The 17,551-nt window shown below is 44.0% G+C and overlaps 2 protein-coding genes across 2 annotated transcripts; both read left to right on the top strand.

Annotated features, from left to right (window-relative positions):
- Positions 1–127: 127 nt before the first annotated feature.
- LOC139332625 (outer dense fiber protein 2-like) lies at positions 128–7,246 on the top strand. The gene is made up of 17 exons (XM_070964675.1): positions 128–414; positions 707–823; positions 1,227–1,354; positions 1,517–1,646; positions 1,730–1,861; positions 1,937–2,011; positions 2,104–2,175; positions 2,313–2,429; positions 2,611–2,808; positions 3,357–3,466; positions 4,385–4,520; positions 4,738–4,848; positions 5,132–5,395; positions 5,647–5,747; positions 5,978–6,140; positions 6,421–6,546; positions 6,890–7,246. Exons 1-17 carry the CDS (start codon positions 310–312, stop codon positions 7,034–7,036), a joined length of 2,232 nt encoding a protein of 743 aa, XP_070820776.1. The 5' UTR covers positions 128–309; the 3' UTR covers positions 7,037–7,246.
- Positions 7,247–8,126: 880 nt separating this feature from the next.
- Positions 8,127–16,919, top strand: gle1 (GLE1 RNA export mediator). Its single transcript, XM_070964764.1, has 15 exons — positions 8,127–8,317; positions 8,802–9,050; positions 9,577–9,735; positions 9,927–10,075; positions 10,165–10,225; positions 10,492–10,749; positions 11,752–11,974; positions 12,398–12,510; positions 12,665–12,877; positions 13,399–13,589; positions 13,689–13,818; positions 13,958–14,062; positions 14,958–15,040; positions 15,130–15,193; positions 15,855–16,919. Exons 1-15 carry the CDS (start codon positions 8,219–8,221, stop codon positions 15,921–15,923), a joined length of 2,166 nt encoding a protein of 721 aa, XP_070820865.1. The 5' UTR covers positions 8,127–8,218; the 3' UTR covers positions 15,924–16,919.
- The last annotated feature ends 632 nt before the right edge of the window (positions 16,920–17,551 follow it).

Raw genomic sequence — 17,551 nt, forward strand, 5'->3', positions numbered from 1 at the left:
AGGTGACGGCCCTGTAAGTGCGTTTTAACAGTTGGTTTAAACACCATTACTTCCGATGGTTACCACGGGCAACGCATATGGAGTACTCCCCTCCACCAATCAGAGAACGAAATATTGCAAACGAGCCAATCGGGAGGACGTTGTTCCCCGAGCCCAAGAATCGTCCGCTCCTTAGACAAAAGTCGAGATTTTTCTCGGAAGACATGTACTTCGCACGGGAATAATGAAGACCCGCTTTCAGCATGTGTACGGTTTTTGTCTTTGTTGCTCCCAGACACCGTCTAAATGTTGTTGTAACTTCTCGAAAGAATGAAAACCCGAGAATCGCCGCCGCCAGTTCATGTCCATCTACCGGAGACCACACCGGTAACGCTACATGTTCACATGAGGAGGAGTCCCAGCAGCACCCCACAGGTTGGTGAGCGACCACTTACACCAGAACATAGTTTTGACGTTTTCAGAGGTGACCTTTTGAACTCTGACGTATGCAAAGTTTAACACTTCAAAATGCATTGTCCCTTATTTTGTGGCTAATGTGAAAATAATCACCTGCACTGATTTTTAATTTTTCCCACTTTCCCGTACTTTTTTATATAGAGTATACATTATATGGTTTACTGTAGTTTTTATTAAAGAAATTACTTAATTAGGAGGATGAGGTTGCTACAATAAGTCGTATGTGTTAACTCCCAACATTTTTCTGCAGAATAGGACAAACGAAGCCCAGGTGAAGAGAACTGGAGGGCGACCAAAGGTGCGGACGCCGTGGATTCCTCCAGGAAGACTGTCCTGCCGAAGAGATGTGGGCTCCTACAAGTGTCAGGTCTCTTTACGTTATCTCTCACTATGATGCTTTCAACCAGAGCTGATAAATGCCTCGGCAAATGAGTACAACTGGAATGAGGAAGGCTTATTCTGACAGGGATGTGCTTCCCTCACAGGACAGACAGGTTTGCTCCAAGTCCTGAGTTTAGACAGAATAGAGAAAAAAGTAATAGTCTTATTTTTTGATGGATTGAATGAAATGGAAAATGTTTGTTTGGGAGCACTGAAAGCTTAGAATATCTTTAAGCACCTTACCTTTAAGAAAAGACCTCAGCTCCTGTTGACTGCAGAATTCCACAGAGATATTTGTTGTTTACTTTACAGCCCTGTTGTACTAGTTCAAGCTTTTTGTGTGTGTGTTCACTGAACATATGTCTTGTTTATTTGTGTCTTATGATCAGACAAGCAGAATGCAGCATCAGTCAGAAGGTGGAGGCGGACATCAGCATGATACAGAGGAGCTGGCGGCGGTATCGAAGAACCTCAGCGTCCTGCTCGGAGAGCAAGAAAGCACTCGCTGTTTAATGAAGTAAGAGCCTTGCCAACAGCCGTAAAATTACAAAGCTTCGTACTAATGCACTGAACAGAAACAAACAAATAAGCAGAAAAGAGGCATGCCTGTGACAAATACTTGTGTGATGAAAGCTGTGCACACTGGTGTCTCATTATTTTTTCCCCCTTTTGCTTACAGGTCAGACTCTAGGGGTCGACACAGAGAGACAGATGTGCTCCTGAGGGCGCTCGTGGAAGCGGAAATTGATGGCGTAGCTGTAGCGAATCAGCTGACAGCCCTGAAGGAAACCGTGGACAGCATTGCTAAGGTAAACTTGGCACCAAATGATGAGTGGAGGGGCACTTATTGTGCCATACATGACATGTTTTTATTGTATCATTTCTTTTTTAGGACAAGCGGCTTTCAAAACTGCACACAGCTTCACTGGGACGGCAGCAAGAGTTGTTGTTAGAGAAGATAGAGATGTTTTACCACACAAATCACAGCCTTCGAGAGCTCATCAGAGAGTGGAGTGAATATGAGGTACAGGAGGTAGAAGAAAACATGCAATAATTCTCCTCTGACTGTTATTTGAACCCTGTGTTGCTGTATCCACAGAGAGAATCGCTGATGTGGTCAGAGCAGAAAGACGTCTTAAAGAGGCGAATGGCTGAGAGTGAAGCAGAGAACATTGTGAGTAATTATCACATGATCACATGCAGTGCTTGATCACTATCAGCCTCCACGGTTCTGAGGAGATTTTCCTCACTTTTCTTCTCTTGCAGAGACTTTTGGCCAAACTCACCAACAAGGAGAAGGAGGCGTCTAAGCTCGCTGAGCATTTGGACTTTGAAAAGGTTTGAACGACTGCACTGTTTTACTTAAGTCATAAAAAAGTTGATTCAATTTGTATTCTGTCTTAGCTTGGTAGAAAAAGGTTGGTATCTCTCACTCAGCCATACCTCTCGCCCTCTACTTCCCTCGGTTATGGCAGGACAACGCAAAGACGACGGCAGAGCTTTCCAGAATCCTGCAGTCAACCCGCGACCATTTGGAGTCTGAGCTGAACAGAACAGAAGCTGAGAAGGCCCACCTTGCTGCTCAGATTCAGGTCTGAAACATGAAATACACCAAAACACACACAGACTTGTACTATCAGATGTGGAACAGTTGTTTTCAACTGACACACACTGACAGCAAACAGTTGACCAGTCAGTGTTGCGGATTGCCTCTTTCATTCTCTGTGGTCTTGATGTGTGAACGTCTCTTTTCTTTCACTGTGTGTGGTGCAGAGGATGCAGCAGAGCCACAGTGAGCAGCAGGAGGAGCTGCAGGCTCTGCAGGAGGAGCTGCAGGCTCTCAGGCAGCGGAGAGAGGAGGAGAAGGAGGAACTAGGGCGGCAGGACCAGGAGACGCTGACCCTGCTGACCCAGCAGGCCGAGCAGACTGAGGAGTCCACCAGACAGCTCGCGGTAAAGCTGCAGGAGATGGTCAGTATTCAGAGGTCCCACAGGACCACAGCACAATGTCTGAAAATCACAGAGCATCAGAGTTGTGGGCAGAGACGGATCCTGTTACGTGGTGATACATGAGGCTTGAAAAAATGTGCCTTTCTACAAAGTCCCAGTTGCTTAAGATAATCGGCAGACGTCTCAGTGGCTTATTCCACATGCAAAACAGTTTCCTGGTGGCGGTGTCTTGTCTGATTGCACGGTTTTATGCAAATCAAGTTCAAAGGAAGTTCAGCCAGCCTCTTGGTTCAGTAGCTATATTCCAGTGAAACACACAAACACCAGATTCTGAGGCGAGGACGGGCTAATGTAGCCTCTTTTCACTTTGAAAGCACACAACCCAGCAGACTGCAGTACACACGTGTTGTTACAATGGACATTTTCTCACTTGTTGACTTTGTTTGACCTTACTTTTGTTAGGAGTCTCAGCAAAATTTTCCTAAAACACAAACATATTCCAGGTGTGAAATAACATAAAAGGTTGAAATATGAACAATAATGATAAAAAAATGTTTATTTTGTTTCAGGAATCCCAGTTGGCTCAAGCTCTGTCCACCTCTAGTGACTGGTGCCTGCGCCACTCTAAAGAGGCAGCTGCTAGAAGACAGCTGGAGGAGGAGATCTCTGCTCTCAAATTGTGAGTGCACATTTTGAGTTCAACACATTGAGACACACATTTAGTTTGCTGCCATAGAACGTCATGATGTGCACAGCAGTAAGGCCCAAAAAAACTAGATTTCAAGATGCAGATGGTGCATTAAGTGGCACTCCTGTAGCAACAAAATAGAACTGGTCTATAATAATGTCACAAATTATTATTTCAGCATTTGAATAATCAAGATAATAATGTAAAAAAAATCTCATGTACACATAATCCTGCCTCTGCACTGGATTAACTAGTTTCTAATTATTGCCTTTTCTTAGAAGATCAAAAATAAAGTTCTAAAAAAGTCTGATTACACGCTGAATGTACATCAGTTCTCATTTCACATACCATGATATTTGTTATTGTGGACACTTCAGTCATAATTTTACTTTGATTAAATTGGACATTCTTAAAATGTCTGAAATATCATAGGATTTTTTTGTGGTGCATTGAAGACAGAGAGAGTTACCCCTAAATTCCAGTGGCCGCTGGAGCTGATTGCAGCCATTCTGGACAATGATTACGACTCCACCAGAAGTGCTGCAGCTCATTTCAGAAGCATCCCTGCAGCAGCTCTCCATTAGAGAATATGCAACTCATCTACTTTTAAGGGAAGCAGCAACAAGCAACACAGAGCAGATTGAGACACAGGAATGGTTTAGAGAATCTGGTAAATTTTTCCAACCATGTAAATCAGTAAGCGATAAAAAATAAAACGTTTATAAAGAAGAGTGAAATGTGAAACAAATGTGTCACAGCAAACTAATTTTCAGTGTCTAACATGTGAAACAGTCTAGAAATCGACATGAAGATATTTTAGTATAAATATGGAAAATAATAGAAAATATTTAATTGTGGGCACTGTGGCGACAACATGACGCAAGCTTTACGTACCTGCTTCCATCACAGTCAGGTGACCGAGCTGAACTCTCAGCTTCATTCAGCGGAGGAGAGGAGTCGCACGGAGAGGGAGGAGCTCAGGGATCAGCTTCATTCACTCAGTGCTGAAAACGCCTCCGCCAAGCTGGACAACCAAACACTCAAGGTACCCTCAGAGGAACGGAGAGCCTCTTCTTCAAATCAGTTTCAGAAATCTGTATTTGCATCCGCATATTTTGCAGCTCTTGTCAGTAATTTTCTTGACAACAGAAAACATCCCTCCACCGAACTCGTGCTTGACAGCCTCTTCTTCTACTGCTTCGTCATTTCTGTGGACTAGTGGAAATGTATTTCACTTTGTTATCAACACACATCGTATTTAGGGTCAGCTGACGTCATCTGAGGAGAAGCTCAGAGGTCTGCAGTCTGAGGCTCGTCAGCTGAAATCATCGATCAAAAAGCACGAAAACCTGGTGGAGAAATACAAGAAGAAGGTACAGACACACTCAAACCTGCAAACAAATGACGAGTAACTGAGAGCACATGACCAAATTTCTGCACAGTGATTTGCTTTTGGAAACACCAATTGCAAAGTGGATGCTGAGACAAACCCATTTCACCCAAATCACAAAAAACACATAGGGTCTCATTTACCTGTCCAGATGTTGAGCCATGCGTGGCTTTCTGATGGAAGATATAAATGAGAAAATATATTTCCTGTGATGAGGCTGAACTAACGCTTTACTGGTTGTAGTGACATCATTCGTCTCTGTGCAGGTCCAGCAGGCTCGCCTGGAGTCGGAGGAGCACTGCCTGAAGCTGGAGATGACACAGAAGGAGGCACGGGAGGTGAAGGTGAGCCTGGAGAGAGAGAAGGAGCAGCTGAGGAGGGAGCTGCTGGGCCGGCTCAGAGAGCTCGAGACGCTGCCCGACAGACTGAGGAGAACCGAGCAGCAGCTCAGGGACGTACAACAGGAAGCCGACGTTCACGAGAGGAGGAACGTGGAGCACAACTCGGCTCTCTCTGAAGTCAGACACAAGGTACCTAACTGAACCCACTTAATAATGACGAGAAAAAAGAGAAATCTCTCGTGCAGTTTAAACTAAACCGTTGCAGTGAGGGCTACAGGTGTGGTTTTAATTTGAAAGCAGACAGTGTCGACACAAAGACATGTGGAGGACTCAAACCTGGGTCGTCGTTGCAGTAAAGCTGGTGATTTAGACCACCAGGACGCCCTGTGGGGGTGGATTTCTATCATGGCTATCTGTCATGACAACGTGTTCCTCTGCAGGTGGAACAGCAAGGCACTCAGCTGGAGACGTTTCAGCAGAGGAACCTGCTGCTACAGGAGGAGAACAACGCTCTCAAAGAGAAGGTTCACAACTTGGAGAAGTACAAACACTTGAAGAACTATCTTGTTAAATAAGTCTTGTTAAATAAGTGCGCATGCACCGACCGTGCATGCAGCCTGTTGCAGTTGCGCCTGTTTGTTAAACAGTTTCCCCCAGGGATCAATAAAGTATATCTGATCTGATCTTGTTGACAAACAGAAATATTTTTAAGATAAGATCACAAAACACCCAATTTTCCAGACTGCAGCTGTTGGTTGTTGTTTGTTGTAGGAGGCTGGAGGACATGAAGGTAGAAAACAGAGGGATGTCTCAGGCTCTCTCCTCAACGGAGGCCACTGTCCAGTGTATTCAACAGCAGCTGGAGGAGAAGACCCGCGAGTGCAGCGTTCTGTCCAGACAGCTACAACAGACTTTGGACGACGCTCAGAGACAGGTACGAAAGGACATACAGCGGTCACTTCTTTCACCTGTCCGTCAGTGTCCACAGACACTCCTTCTGCTTTACTTCCAAGCTTCGTGTATTTTTTTCAGTTCAATCAAAAGCCTGAAATTAGTTTTCTGTGACCATTTGATCTTGCAAATGTGTTGCTCTCTGAAGCAGGAATGTTTTGAAATTTGGATACCGCAAAGACAAAAATGCACATGAACATTTTGTTATTTTTTAGGTTAATACTGGAATAGCTCAACGTTTTTTTTTCCTTTCATGCCTGCAGGTGGACAGCAGCATGCAGAGGGTTTTGACCAAAGAGAGAGCGTCTCAGTCCAAAGTCTTGGACTTGCAGAGTCAGCTGAGCAGAGCCAAAACAGAGCAGAGTCAGCTACAGCGAAGCAAGGAGGAGGTACGTCACTGTGTCCCTCCTCAGAACCTTTCTGCTCAACAGTGGTGGAATGTTACTAAGGACATTTACTCAGCTACTGTATTTAAGTGCACTTCTGAGGTACTTTATACTTCTAGGTATTGCTGCTTCTACTTGAGATCACAGCACTTCTTCCACCACTGCTATTCAATACTGTCATGACGAGTCAGTGCCCATTAGGCTCAAAGAGTCTTTGAGAAATGATGATGAAATGTCCTGGACTTTCATGCTGGATTTAGGACTGGAGATTCACATCCTTGAATCGCAGTGCACTGTAACAAAAAGTGAAAATCAAAGTTAAAAAGTTCTCTGTGTTTTCCTTCAGATGCAGCGTCGTTTCCAGAGTCAGCTGCAGAACATGAAGGACAGACTGGAGCAGTCAGACTCCACAAACCGCAGTCTGCAGAACTATGTTCATTTTCTCAAAACCTCATATGGAAATGTGTTTGGTGACTCTTTGCTTGCAAGCTGACTGCAAAATTCTCCAACTTGACCAGCATTCATTCATTCCTAAAGCATTGTAGTACACCTAAATGACACTGACTACGACTGTTAACTTGAGTGTTTTATATGCTATCTAATGAATTTATAGAACTTTTTTTTTTTTTGGATGAATTGCTCATATTGTAGTTGATTGAAATGTATTTATATGCTTTTGAATAAACTACTTCCTGCACAATTCTTAATTCTAATGGAATTCCTTTTGAAAATCTTCAGTCTGTCATTTACTGTCTGAATTTGAAAACTTTTTCACTTTAAAGCAAATGTATGCATTTTGACCTGACAGAAACACAATTTCAATGCCCCCAAAATAATATTTAACAGAAAGCTTCTATACAGACAAACCGAAATCCCATAATCTAACTCTGTTTAAATGACAAATACCACAAATCTGTCAACTCCTATAAAGAGATGACCCTCCTATAAAGAGATGACCAAAATATAATTTTTTCATCTTGTGCCAAATCCCAATTACAACTTTGGTAATTCAACATATTCTTGCCACTTTGCAAACTAAAAACCATATTTGACAAACAATATTATTATATGTACATTACTCCGGTCTGTTCTTTAATTCGGCACATATTTGTTGCAACAAAATCATGCTTAATTTTAATTTAGACATTTTTAATTGGGCTGTCAGGACAAATGTGGAGCAATGCAACGGCATCGAACAGGGGAACTATTACATGAAATGCATGCTGCTGAATGGCATTTATTTTTGGCATTTATATATATATATAATTTGTAATATTAATGGTTATATTAACATTGTACAATATGAGTGAGTTAATTATTTGAAAGAGTACGGAAAAAAAAAAAGTACGGCAGAACTGAAAAAGGAGGGAGGGGCTGATAATGTGATGTTCCCCGTCGAGCCACCGGGTCGGAAATGCTCTCAATAGTAAAATAGATTGTGTTAATACATAATTTGGATTTTATTGTGAGCAATCCTATTTATATAAGAGAACAAAACCAAAGACAAAATACAGAGCATGGCCGATCCGGAAACAAAGAGTGTCTCAGCAGTAGACGGGTTGTTTCTCGTCGGATTGTAATTTGTGTAACCTCATCCGGCGGCTCAAAACTTAGACCACTAACGTATCGTTAGTCAGTAGTTTGTATTTTGGGTTGTGCGTACCTTTCCGTCATCATGCCTTCTGAAAACATGCGGTGGGAAACTTTACAGGCCTTAAAAAATTCACCAAAGGCAAATATAACATACGACCCATACTGGTCTGAGAGGGGCGAGGTGAGTAAACGCTAGCTAACACAGACATTAGCTGATTAATAGTCAGTTAGCTCGTCGTCGTTAGCCGCTTGTTTATCTGGATAACCGGATGGTAGCATTTCTTAAAGTGGCCTTCTAGTCATTTAGTTCTACCAAGCTAACCACCACCACCACCACCACAGTCTGTTAAATCAGCAATATAGACCAAGAACAAGCAGCACACACAGGTGGAAGCACTGTCTTTGAATATTTAACCATATTAAATTATGGCTGACTCTGTTAACCAAATAGTATTGAGCTCAGTCAGGCGAAGAGCCTGCTCATCACTTTCTAACTAGTGTAGGAACCTTGTCTCTTAAGTCTAAGCTGTCGGGAGAATAGGCACCAAAAATCCACAGCAGTGGCACGTTTTGGGAGGACACTAAGCTGCAGATATTTGGGCCTTACTGTCCTGTTATCCTCTTTTAGAGTATATCAAAAGTTTAACGTGTCTGTGTCCTTGCAGGATATTTTGGCAGGTTGTAAAGAGGCCCTGAGCTTGTCCTCACACTCTGGGTTCATATTGAACCGTCTCAGCTCCGTGCCACCGCAGAAGTCCTGCTTTCTGGGCTCCAGCTCCAGCTCCGGAGACTCCAGCCCTGGTCTCTCTGAGGAGATCTTGACCTCGGCTTCCTCCACAGGATCCGTCCCTGACATCAACGTCAAGCACACCGCACTGTCTGCAGACCCACCTCTAAGGACTGAGAGCGAGCAGGCAAGTCTGTCATCCTGAACACCTCTGTGATATTGTATGTGAGAGGGAGGTTTGTCAGGCTGTTTTCTGATATTAAAGGAAGAATTCACATGATAACTTTTGTGTGATTTGTCAAGTTTTTTGGGAGCTTAATGGTATTTGCTTGCTGGCATTCAGAGAGCACCATGTGCAGTATATTTATATATTTGAAATAACCCAACAGCAGACAGTCAGCAGACAGTTAGTTTCAGACAGTCGTAATACATGGCCATGACGTGTAAACTAAAGTCATTCATTCACTGTGAATTTAAAAGAAAAAAAAAGTTTTGAAAGAGTTGTACATGTTTGATTTGTGGTTAAAATGGTCTTGAATTCCATTGATGATGCTCATCAATAAACAGTTCAACATTGACTCTCAAAACCTGCAGATTTTTTCAAGGGGATAAGTAACTTTTCTGTGGAGCTGGATGTTTCTTCTCTATTAAACGAGAACAGACTTTGTATTACTTTCTGTAGCTCAGTTTTTTTGTGTGTTAATGTGCTGCAGGCTCTTAGTGATGAGGCGAAGGATGAAGATCCAGTGGCAGATGTCAGCGAAGTTTCCAGTCCTACATCACTACCCGCCATTTCCCTGCTGTCGCCCAAAGCCATGGATATGGAACGCCACATTCTCAAATTTGAGAAGGACCGCCGAGCGAAGGCCAAGGTCAGACACAAAGATTAATTATCCTAGAAGGTCAACTGAAGGCCTGCGTGAGGTGCACTCATGTTTAAGTTTGTGTACAATGATTTAAAAGAAAAGTTGGGATGCTGTGTAAAACAAATAAAATATAAAGTCCATTTAGACAGGAAGCCCTGCAGTCTCACCTGGTTGATGTCTTATATCTGTCGGCTCAGATGGCGCTAACACAGCGGCAGGAGATGCACGAGAAGCAGATGGAGGCAGTGGTGAGCTCCGAGTCGGAACAGCTGAAACGCTTTGAGGAGTTAATGGAGCTGAAGCAGAGGCAGGAGTACCAGAGCATGAGGGACATGATGAACAGAGAGTAAGAGCCACCGGCAAGGATGCCAGTCTTTTAACTTTTCTGAAATGTTATGTGTGAACAAAAATTTTTCCACTTTCACTGCACTGTAGAACGAAAGAGAGCATCGGGCGTCAAGAGAAGCTGAAAGAAGAGCAGCGACACAGAATGAAGGTATGATCATCAGACTAAATGTAGAAAGGATGCTGATGTGAGTGATGCCCTAAAATGGTTGCTTTAAAGGTCTGGAAGCACTATGAAGTCTGGCGTCCGCTGCAGCGAGTACAACATTGTACAATAAAAGATGCAGCAATATTATTATTAATACTCGAATACGCCACACAGCTGAATGAAATGATCTATCCTCTGAGATGTTGATATTGAGCTGTCGATGTTTTTGTACAGTATAAATATATTTTCTTCATCCTCCTCTGCATCAGATCCTCAATCTGCGGCTGAGGGAGGCGGAGCAGCAGCGCATGCGGGAGGCGGAGCTCGAGCGGCAGCGGCAGGTGGAGGGCCAGGAGAGACTGAGGAACCTTAACACCATCCAGGAGGAGATCCTGCAGCTCAACCAGCTGCTGGATCTGTCCACCCAGACAAAAACTGATCTCCCGACGGCCAGCCTCAGCTCCCTCAGCACCCGCGGGAACCAGCTGTGCTCCCAGGTGTCCGAGGTGGTGCGAAAGACAGCAGAGGTCAGTTTAACTGCTGATTTGTAAAGTTCAGGTTTGGATAAAGGCTCTTTCCTACTGGGATGGGTAGAAAGTCATGGTGGTTGTGTCAAAGGAGCATTCCAGTTTATTACAACTTGAATACAGAAGCAGTCAGGTGCTCAAACAGGTTGGAAACAAACATGTGGAAAAGAAAATAAAGGTAAATGGAATTCACAGAAGTTATGTCTGCACCCTTTTTCCATGCATACCATTACATTTTTTTCTGCACTATACCTCTGCTCGACCCTCTGGCTGCTCCATCTTTAAAAACTCTTCATGTGCAGTCGGCGGTGTTGAAACTCAAAACAACATCTGAAAGTCTAGTGGAGATGTGGCCGTATTCATAAGGAGTTGCTCTTTCTAAGAAAGTTCTTTGAATGATGACATTTTCCAAGTACTTCCCCTCACAGTTAAGACGAGATCCTGTTGAAGATAAACGCTATTCAAAGTGTCTCAATCTAAGACGAAAAACTGTAAGGAGTAGTGAGGAGGACAGAAGAGTTTCTTCAGCAGAGGTGAAAATGGTGGAGAGAGAAAGAGATAGAAATATTCTCCAAATGCTGAATGAAAGAGAGTTAATGAAACGATACAGATTAGACGGTACAGGGATAACGTGTGAGGTCGATCTCGTTTGAGACGCGCTCACATCTCCCACCCAACGCTATAACGGCAGGAATGAAAGTGATCATAAAGTGCAGCAATGATAGCCAAATCAGTCCTTTCTAAAAAATTTAGGCTAAGTTAGGAGCTCTCTGAGAGGCCCCTGAGGTTTTCTCAGATAATCAACATGACGGGCTGGGTTTTGGAGAAATGATGCAGAAGATATCAAGAATGTCTAAGTTTGATGTGCAGCTTAAAACGCCATCTTATGCTTTAGTGCTGTATACCTTTAGTTCATTATGGGTAAAATGTGGATCTCGGGTTTTCAGTCCAGGATGAATCAGATCTCTGATGTGGATCTTCTTTTCGGCTGTGTCTTTCCAGGGAGAGTTTCCCAGCGTGGATGACATGACCGTGGCCGAGCGAGCCCTCCACGAGATGAGGGCGCTGATCCGGCTGATGCAGGAGGAGGTCACCAAGGCGCAAGAGAAGAAGAAGAAGCAGCAGGAGGAGGAGGAGGAGCGCAGGAAGCAGGTGGAGCTGCAGGCACAGCAGGAAGCGCAGAAGGCAGCGGCACAGTCGGCCAAAGAGAAGGCACGGAGGAAAGGTGAGGTCCAGGACCGTATGCTGTGTGTCACTGCGTGGATATCACCTGCAGCTCCATCGTTTCACACATCTGTTCATAAAGTTAATAATAATATTGTTGCTGCCACATTAGTTTGTTTTGGTTGTACAGTACAACAGCACTGCCACTATGGACCTTTTATGCGCAGATATCACACAGAGTATTGCCAAATCTCTACCAGGGGACACATTTCTACCTACCGTCATACCGCCCAGCCCGAACGGCTATAATGATTGTTTTTTCCTTTGGCTGTTTGGCACTGAGTTGATGGGAACAGCAGTGTTGGGTGATCATTTTCTGTAGATTTGAAGGACTGCTTTCACCAGAATGATCACTAGTTACAGATACACAGCACAAAATAGAGCGAGTACTTGAAAACGTTTGTCGGTGATTGTCTTCCAACAGGCCTGCAGAACAGCGCTGAAGACAGCACGCTGAAATGGTACAAGGAGCTGCAGGAGGTGGCTGCTCAGTGCGCTCAGTCCTTCGAACAACTCAACTCCCCCAAAGATGCCCAGGTGAGGAACGTGTTGAGCTTCAACAACCAGCCATAAAATTAAATGCTGATGTGTCAAGAATAAAGTGCAGTAATGGTGATTCTTCAATGTCTTTAGTATTTACTTGGAAACAGAACTCTGTACTGACGTCTTCATGTCTCCTCTCTGGACTCAGACAAAGAAGCTGAAGCTGGAACTCCAGAAAGCGGCCACCATCCCAGTTTGTCAAATCTCAAGCAACTCGGGATCACAGCTCCGAGAAATCTTTGACAAGATAGACAGGCTACTGTCAGGACGGGCGGTGGTGTCGGGGGGGAGGTCTGTCTCCACCTCCCAGCATCCGCAGGGCCTGGACTTCGTCTGTTACAAACTGGCTGAGAAGTTTGTGGTGAGTCCAATTAATGCTGTTTGATTTAAAAAAAAAAGGGAGGGAAAATGTTTGACGCGACACCAAAATATGCTAATATACCAAAAAACATCAATGGAATGTGAATAATTAACAGCTCTGACATTGTCAAAGACGTCTGTGTATTGTGTTGTGGAGATATCTACTGAAGTTAGCATGCTAACCATCTAGCCAGGGTCTGTCCTGTCTATCGCAAGAGGCGATAGGACAATAGTAAAGCTCAGCTCAGTCAAACTGGCCTCCTTCAGTCTCAGAGGCTGTGTTTGGTCCTGATCTGGCCGCGTTCACTGGGAGGCTGCTGATCCCGGTTCCATCACCTGCGGTGGAAACACCAAAAATACCCCTGTGCTCCGAGCTCTTGGGTCAGGGGAGACTCCGGTTGGCTGAAAGAGGCACTATTTTATATCACTGTAAATGAAAACTTTTGAGGTTTTTGCCTGTTGGTGTGAAAAAATGACTTTTTTTTCCCCCACTTTTTTCTTCACAAATTTTTCCTCCTGTAGAAACAAGGGGAAGAAGAGGTGGCGTCTCACCATGAAGCTGCTTTCCCCATCGCCGTAGTGGCCTCTGGCGTCTGGGAGCTGCACCCTCGAGTGGGAGAGTTCATCCTCGCCCACCTGCACAAGAAATGTCCATACGCAGTCCCACACTACCCTCCGATGAAGGACGGCACGCCTGTGGAGGAATATCAGAGGTCAGGAGACAGAAACGTGTCGCTGTACTTGCCTTTCAATCAGTTACTATGTTTGATTAATGACAACAATCAAAACGTGTTTTGTCTGCGCTTCATCAGGATTCTTGGTTACCGTGTGGACGACTCTGGGGTTGAAGGTCAGGACAGTTTCCTGAAGAGGATGTCCGGCATGATTCGTCTCTACGCCGCCATGATCCAGCTGAGGTGGCCCTACGGCTCCAAACAGGGGGTAAAAACTGTCTCGTTCATTCACTGCATCGACAGACTGTCGGCATGATTCCACCATTTAAAGATAACATGAAGCTCCTGCACGTTTAAACCTTTGATTGCGTTGAATTCTAACACACTTTGTACTTCACGTCCCTCAGTCGGCTCCTCACGGTCTGAACCACGGCTGGCGCTGGTTGGCTCAGATGCTCAACATGGAGCCTCTGGCGGACATCACGGCTACGCTGCTGTTCGACTTCCTTGAGGTGAGCCCTTTAGCTTTCTTTAAATCGCTCTTTAAACATCAGCGTCGCTGTTTCTGCACATGTGTGTTTGAATATGCAGATGAGGGTAATGTCAGCACCATGTCATCCAATGTCATCGACTCTAAACATTTTGAGCTCAGTTTGCTCTTGAACTACAGCAATCCAGCTGATTTCCTTTCCAGTTTGACCCAGCAAAGCATTTTGAATAAAATCCAGCGCATAAAGTCGACCAACTGTCTTTGGTTTTCCCTTTATTCATTTTCGAAAAGTCCTTTTTGTTTGGTTGATCTGTGTGTCTGTGTTGTATTTTCAGCATCTTGTACTTGCTACAAGATCAAGAATGAGGACACTTCGGCTGGTCCTCACAACTTCAACGGGCTGTTTGAAGTTTAAGGCTTAGTTTTAAGGGTTAGGTTAGAATCAGGTTTAGGTTTGGGGCAAGGGAAGGCGTTATGTCAATGAGTGTCCACATGAGGATAGAAGTACAAGGATGTGTGTGTGTTTATGGTCGTAACATGGTGATGGTGGTGGTGTTGTAAAGTTTAACATATGTCAGTCTGTCTTGAGGTTGGAGTTGAGTGTGTTTTCCAACTGCTGCTTCACCCACTGAGAGTGCATCATCGTCATGTCACTGTGCTGATGTCCGACTCTTCAGGCCTTATTAGTGACTGTTTGAGAAGCCGGTGATGCAGTCTGTCATTACTGTGGTCAGTGAAAGCAGCTGTGGGTCCAAGCGTGGGTTAAACATGTAAACTTCAGTGCTGACAGATCTTTGTGTGTGTGTGTGTGTGTGTGTGTGTGTGTGTGTGTGTGTGTGTGTGTGTGTGTGTGTGTGTGTGTGTGTGTGTGTGTGTGTGTGTGTGTGTGTGTGTGTGTGTGTGTGTGTGTCCTTCAGGTTTGCGGTCATGCTTTGATGAAGCAGTATCAGGGCCAATTCTGGAAACTCATCCTGCTCCTTAAAGAGGAATACTTCCAGAGGTACACGCTCACTTTACATTTAAGGCATGTGCAGTCTTTCAGCAGCAGGTCTGATATGTTTAGCTTCTGCGTCTCTCTGTTGTCTCCAGAATCGAAGCGGTGACCAGCACCGGACAGATGGGCTCAGTCATCAGGCTCAAACAGTTTCTAGAGGTATGTTAACGCACTGTGAATGTTAGCGCTGAGCTGGCAGACACTGTGCTCTCATTGAACATGTACATGGCATTAACTCAAACTGCACTCTTTAATTAGCCTTTCTCCACTTCTCTGCTCACACTGTGAGGTCCAGCAAGATGGACACGTCCTCACAAGGGTTGGCAAAGGAAAGAGAAAGGGAATGTTAGTCTATGCGCTTCTGAGAAAAACGTGTAGGCAGTCTGTTCTTGCCGCCAGGTTCAGTTTTATTTATATCACAGTGGTTTTAGTCAGGACGCGTAAAATGCTGCTTCAGTCGTGATGAAGCTCTGGAGCTTTCTGTCTATTTGTGCTGAAAAAAGATTCAAAGCTTCAGGGCTTCAAACAAAGAGGCACAGTGACATCTGGTGATTTTGGAAATGTCTTGCAGCAGCTCTTCAAGCCCCGCAGCACCTCTCTGATCATGAGAGTCTTAGTTCAGTGAAAGTCAGAGAAGCCTGCGTGTCATTACATCTGTAAGAAGCATTAAATCTAAATGTTATTGCTCAATATGTTACAGTAGAATAAGAACAAAGCAGAAAAAGGAATATACTTATTTACAAAGAACATTAAGTTTTTGTGATGTGAATCTTTGTGTCACTGTGAAAAAGCTCACCTGAAGTTTGTCGCCCACATACAGACGTCACTGCAGAGCCGACAGATCAGCCCGCCCAAAGGCCAGCTGAACTCCACGTTCTGGAGGTCGTGATGGAGGAGGAGCCGCGTTGGATGTTGCTGCGTGACGTTGCTGAGGACTGAATAAAGCAGAGGGGGATGTGGTGTGATGCTGGGAAACCGTGCTCAGTGGCTGGTGCTTGTTCTAAGTCAGTGACGGCGAGGAGAAGTCAAAGCTGCTCCTGAGCCAAGACGTAATGCAGCTTCTGTGGGTCATGAGCTTCGAGTCGGGTTCATTTACTGGACGATCATGAGGAACTTGATGGACGATGACACACTCTAACTACGTTTTCTGCATACACTATAGCCTCAGTAAGAATTAATACTAAGATATTTATCTCAGATTCCTCCAAATCTCGCCAACACGTCCGTCCTCACCGCGTTTACATGTTTTTCTGGGCGTCATTGTTCAAACGTGTCTGTAGCGCGCTGATGGTTTTCTGCTTCTCACAGCTTCAGACTAAACTTCATCACTTATTTGTGCATGAAAAGTCCAGCAGAAAGAGTCCGATTCTTCAGTGAGGACACGCGGTGGTGAGGCATTGTGCTGAAGTGGAAGCGTTCACGTGGCCTCTGGGTTCAGCGCTGCAGCGTTCAAAGATCAGAATGTGGAGCCGTTTCCCTGTTTTGGCTTTATTTGTTCACTGCATGGTCACTGCCATTCGTGCTTTTATGGAGTCTCGACAGTCGCTGTTCAAATCGAAATAGCGTTGAATGATTTGAACTTTTTTTATTTATATTTTTATGAATCCACCATGTGGAGGAAAGATTCTGATGAACTGTCGGTTTAATCATTGTGTCATCATTGTGTGGTTAGAAATATTAAGGGTTTTATCTGTAAGGTAATTTGTCACTATTTTCCAAAACACGAAGATTTGATCCTCATGTTGAGACAGAAATCTGACTCGGTGCCTTGTTTTGTTCCTGCAGGTGCGTTCTGGATGTAATGTAGATTATACAGGTGTATTAACATCATGATTGTTTTCTTCATCTATAAGTCAGATGTCTGAAATAAAACCTCATCAGCACTTTGCTGCAAATGTTTGACATCCTTTGGTTTGTTTGACTTTTTTTGCCTTCTGTGAAAAGTAAAATTGTCTTTTTTCAAACAGAGAAAAAGTAAATCCGTCAAATCTTTGTGGAAATCGATCGACACGTTATCAAGTACACATGTCAGATAGTTACTGGTTCAAGCTTGTGAAATGTGAGATCTGCTGCGTTTCTCTGTTTGTGTTGTTTTAAACTGTCTGTGTTTTGGACTGATGGTCATCAGCAGTGGAAGAAGTCCTCAGATTAAAGGAGCGACACCTCAGTGTAGAAACACTGTTACAAGTAACGTCATGAATTCAAAATTAGTGTGAAAATATATTCAAAGTACTCATTGTGGCCCATTTCACAATCCTATAATTACTGATGCATTATTATTTACGTGTTCATGACTTAAATGTCGCAGCTGTTGATGGTGGAGCTCATTTTAATTACTTTATATTCTGCAGGGTTGCTGGTGAATGTACTCAGATTTTATTTTCACTCAGGAAAACACATTGTTTATTAGTTCATTACATTTTATATTAACAATTTAAATCTCAAAAGTAACTTATCAAGTAAATGTAGTGGCTTTTCCTCTGCAAGCTGCATTTTCCCTCCTTTCTCAGATGTAAT

The sequence above is a fragment of the Chaetodon trifascialis genome, chromosome 6, assembly GCF_039877785.1.
Source record: "Chaetodon trifascialis isolate fChaTrf1 chromosome 6, fChaTrf1.hap1, whole genome shotgun sequence".
Classification (NCBI taxonomy): Eukaryota; Metazoa; Chordata; class Actinopteri; order Chaetodontiformes; family Chaetodontidae; genus Chaetodon; species Chaetodon trifascialis.

Coding starts and splice junctions, on each gene's coding strand:
- LOC139332625 (XM_070964675.1), top strand. CDS start 310: ATGAAAACCCGAGAATCGCCGCCGCCAGTTCATGTCCATCTACCGGAG. Junction 1,647..1,729: donor CCGTGGACAGCATTGCTAAG/GTAAACTTGGCA, acceptor TTTCTTTTTTAG/GACAAGCGGCTTTCAAAACT. Junction 4,521..4,737: donor TGGACAACCAAACACTCAAG/GTACCCTCAGAG, acceptor CATCGTATTTAG/GGTCAGCTGACGTCATCTGA.
- gle1 (XM_070964764.1), top strand. CDS start 8,219: ATGCCTTCTGAAAACATGCGGTGGGAAACTTTACAGGCCTTAAAAAAT. Junction 9,051..9,576: donor TAAGGACTGAGAGCGAGCAG/GCAAGTCTGTCA, acceptor AATGTGCTGCAG/GCTCTTAGTGATGAGGCGAA. Junction 10,076..10,164: donor AGGGACATGATGAACAGAGA/GTAAGAGCCACC, acceptor ACTGCACTGTAG/AACGAAAGAGAGCATCGGGC.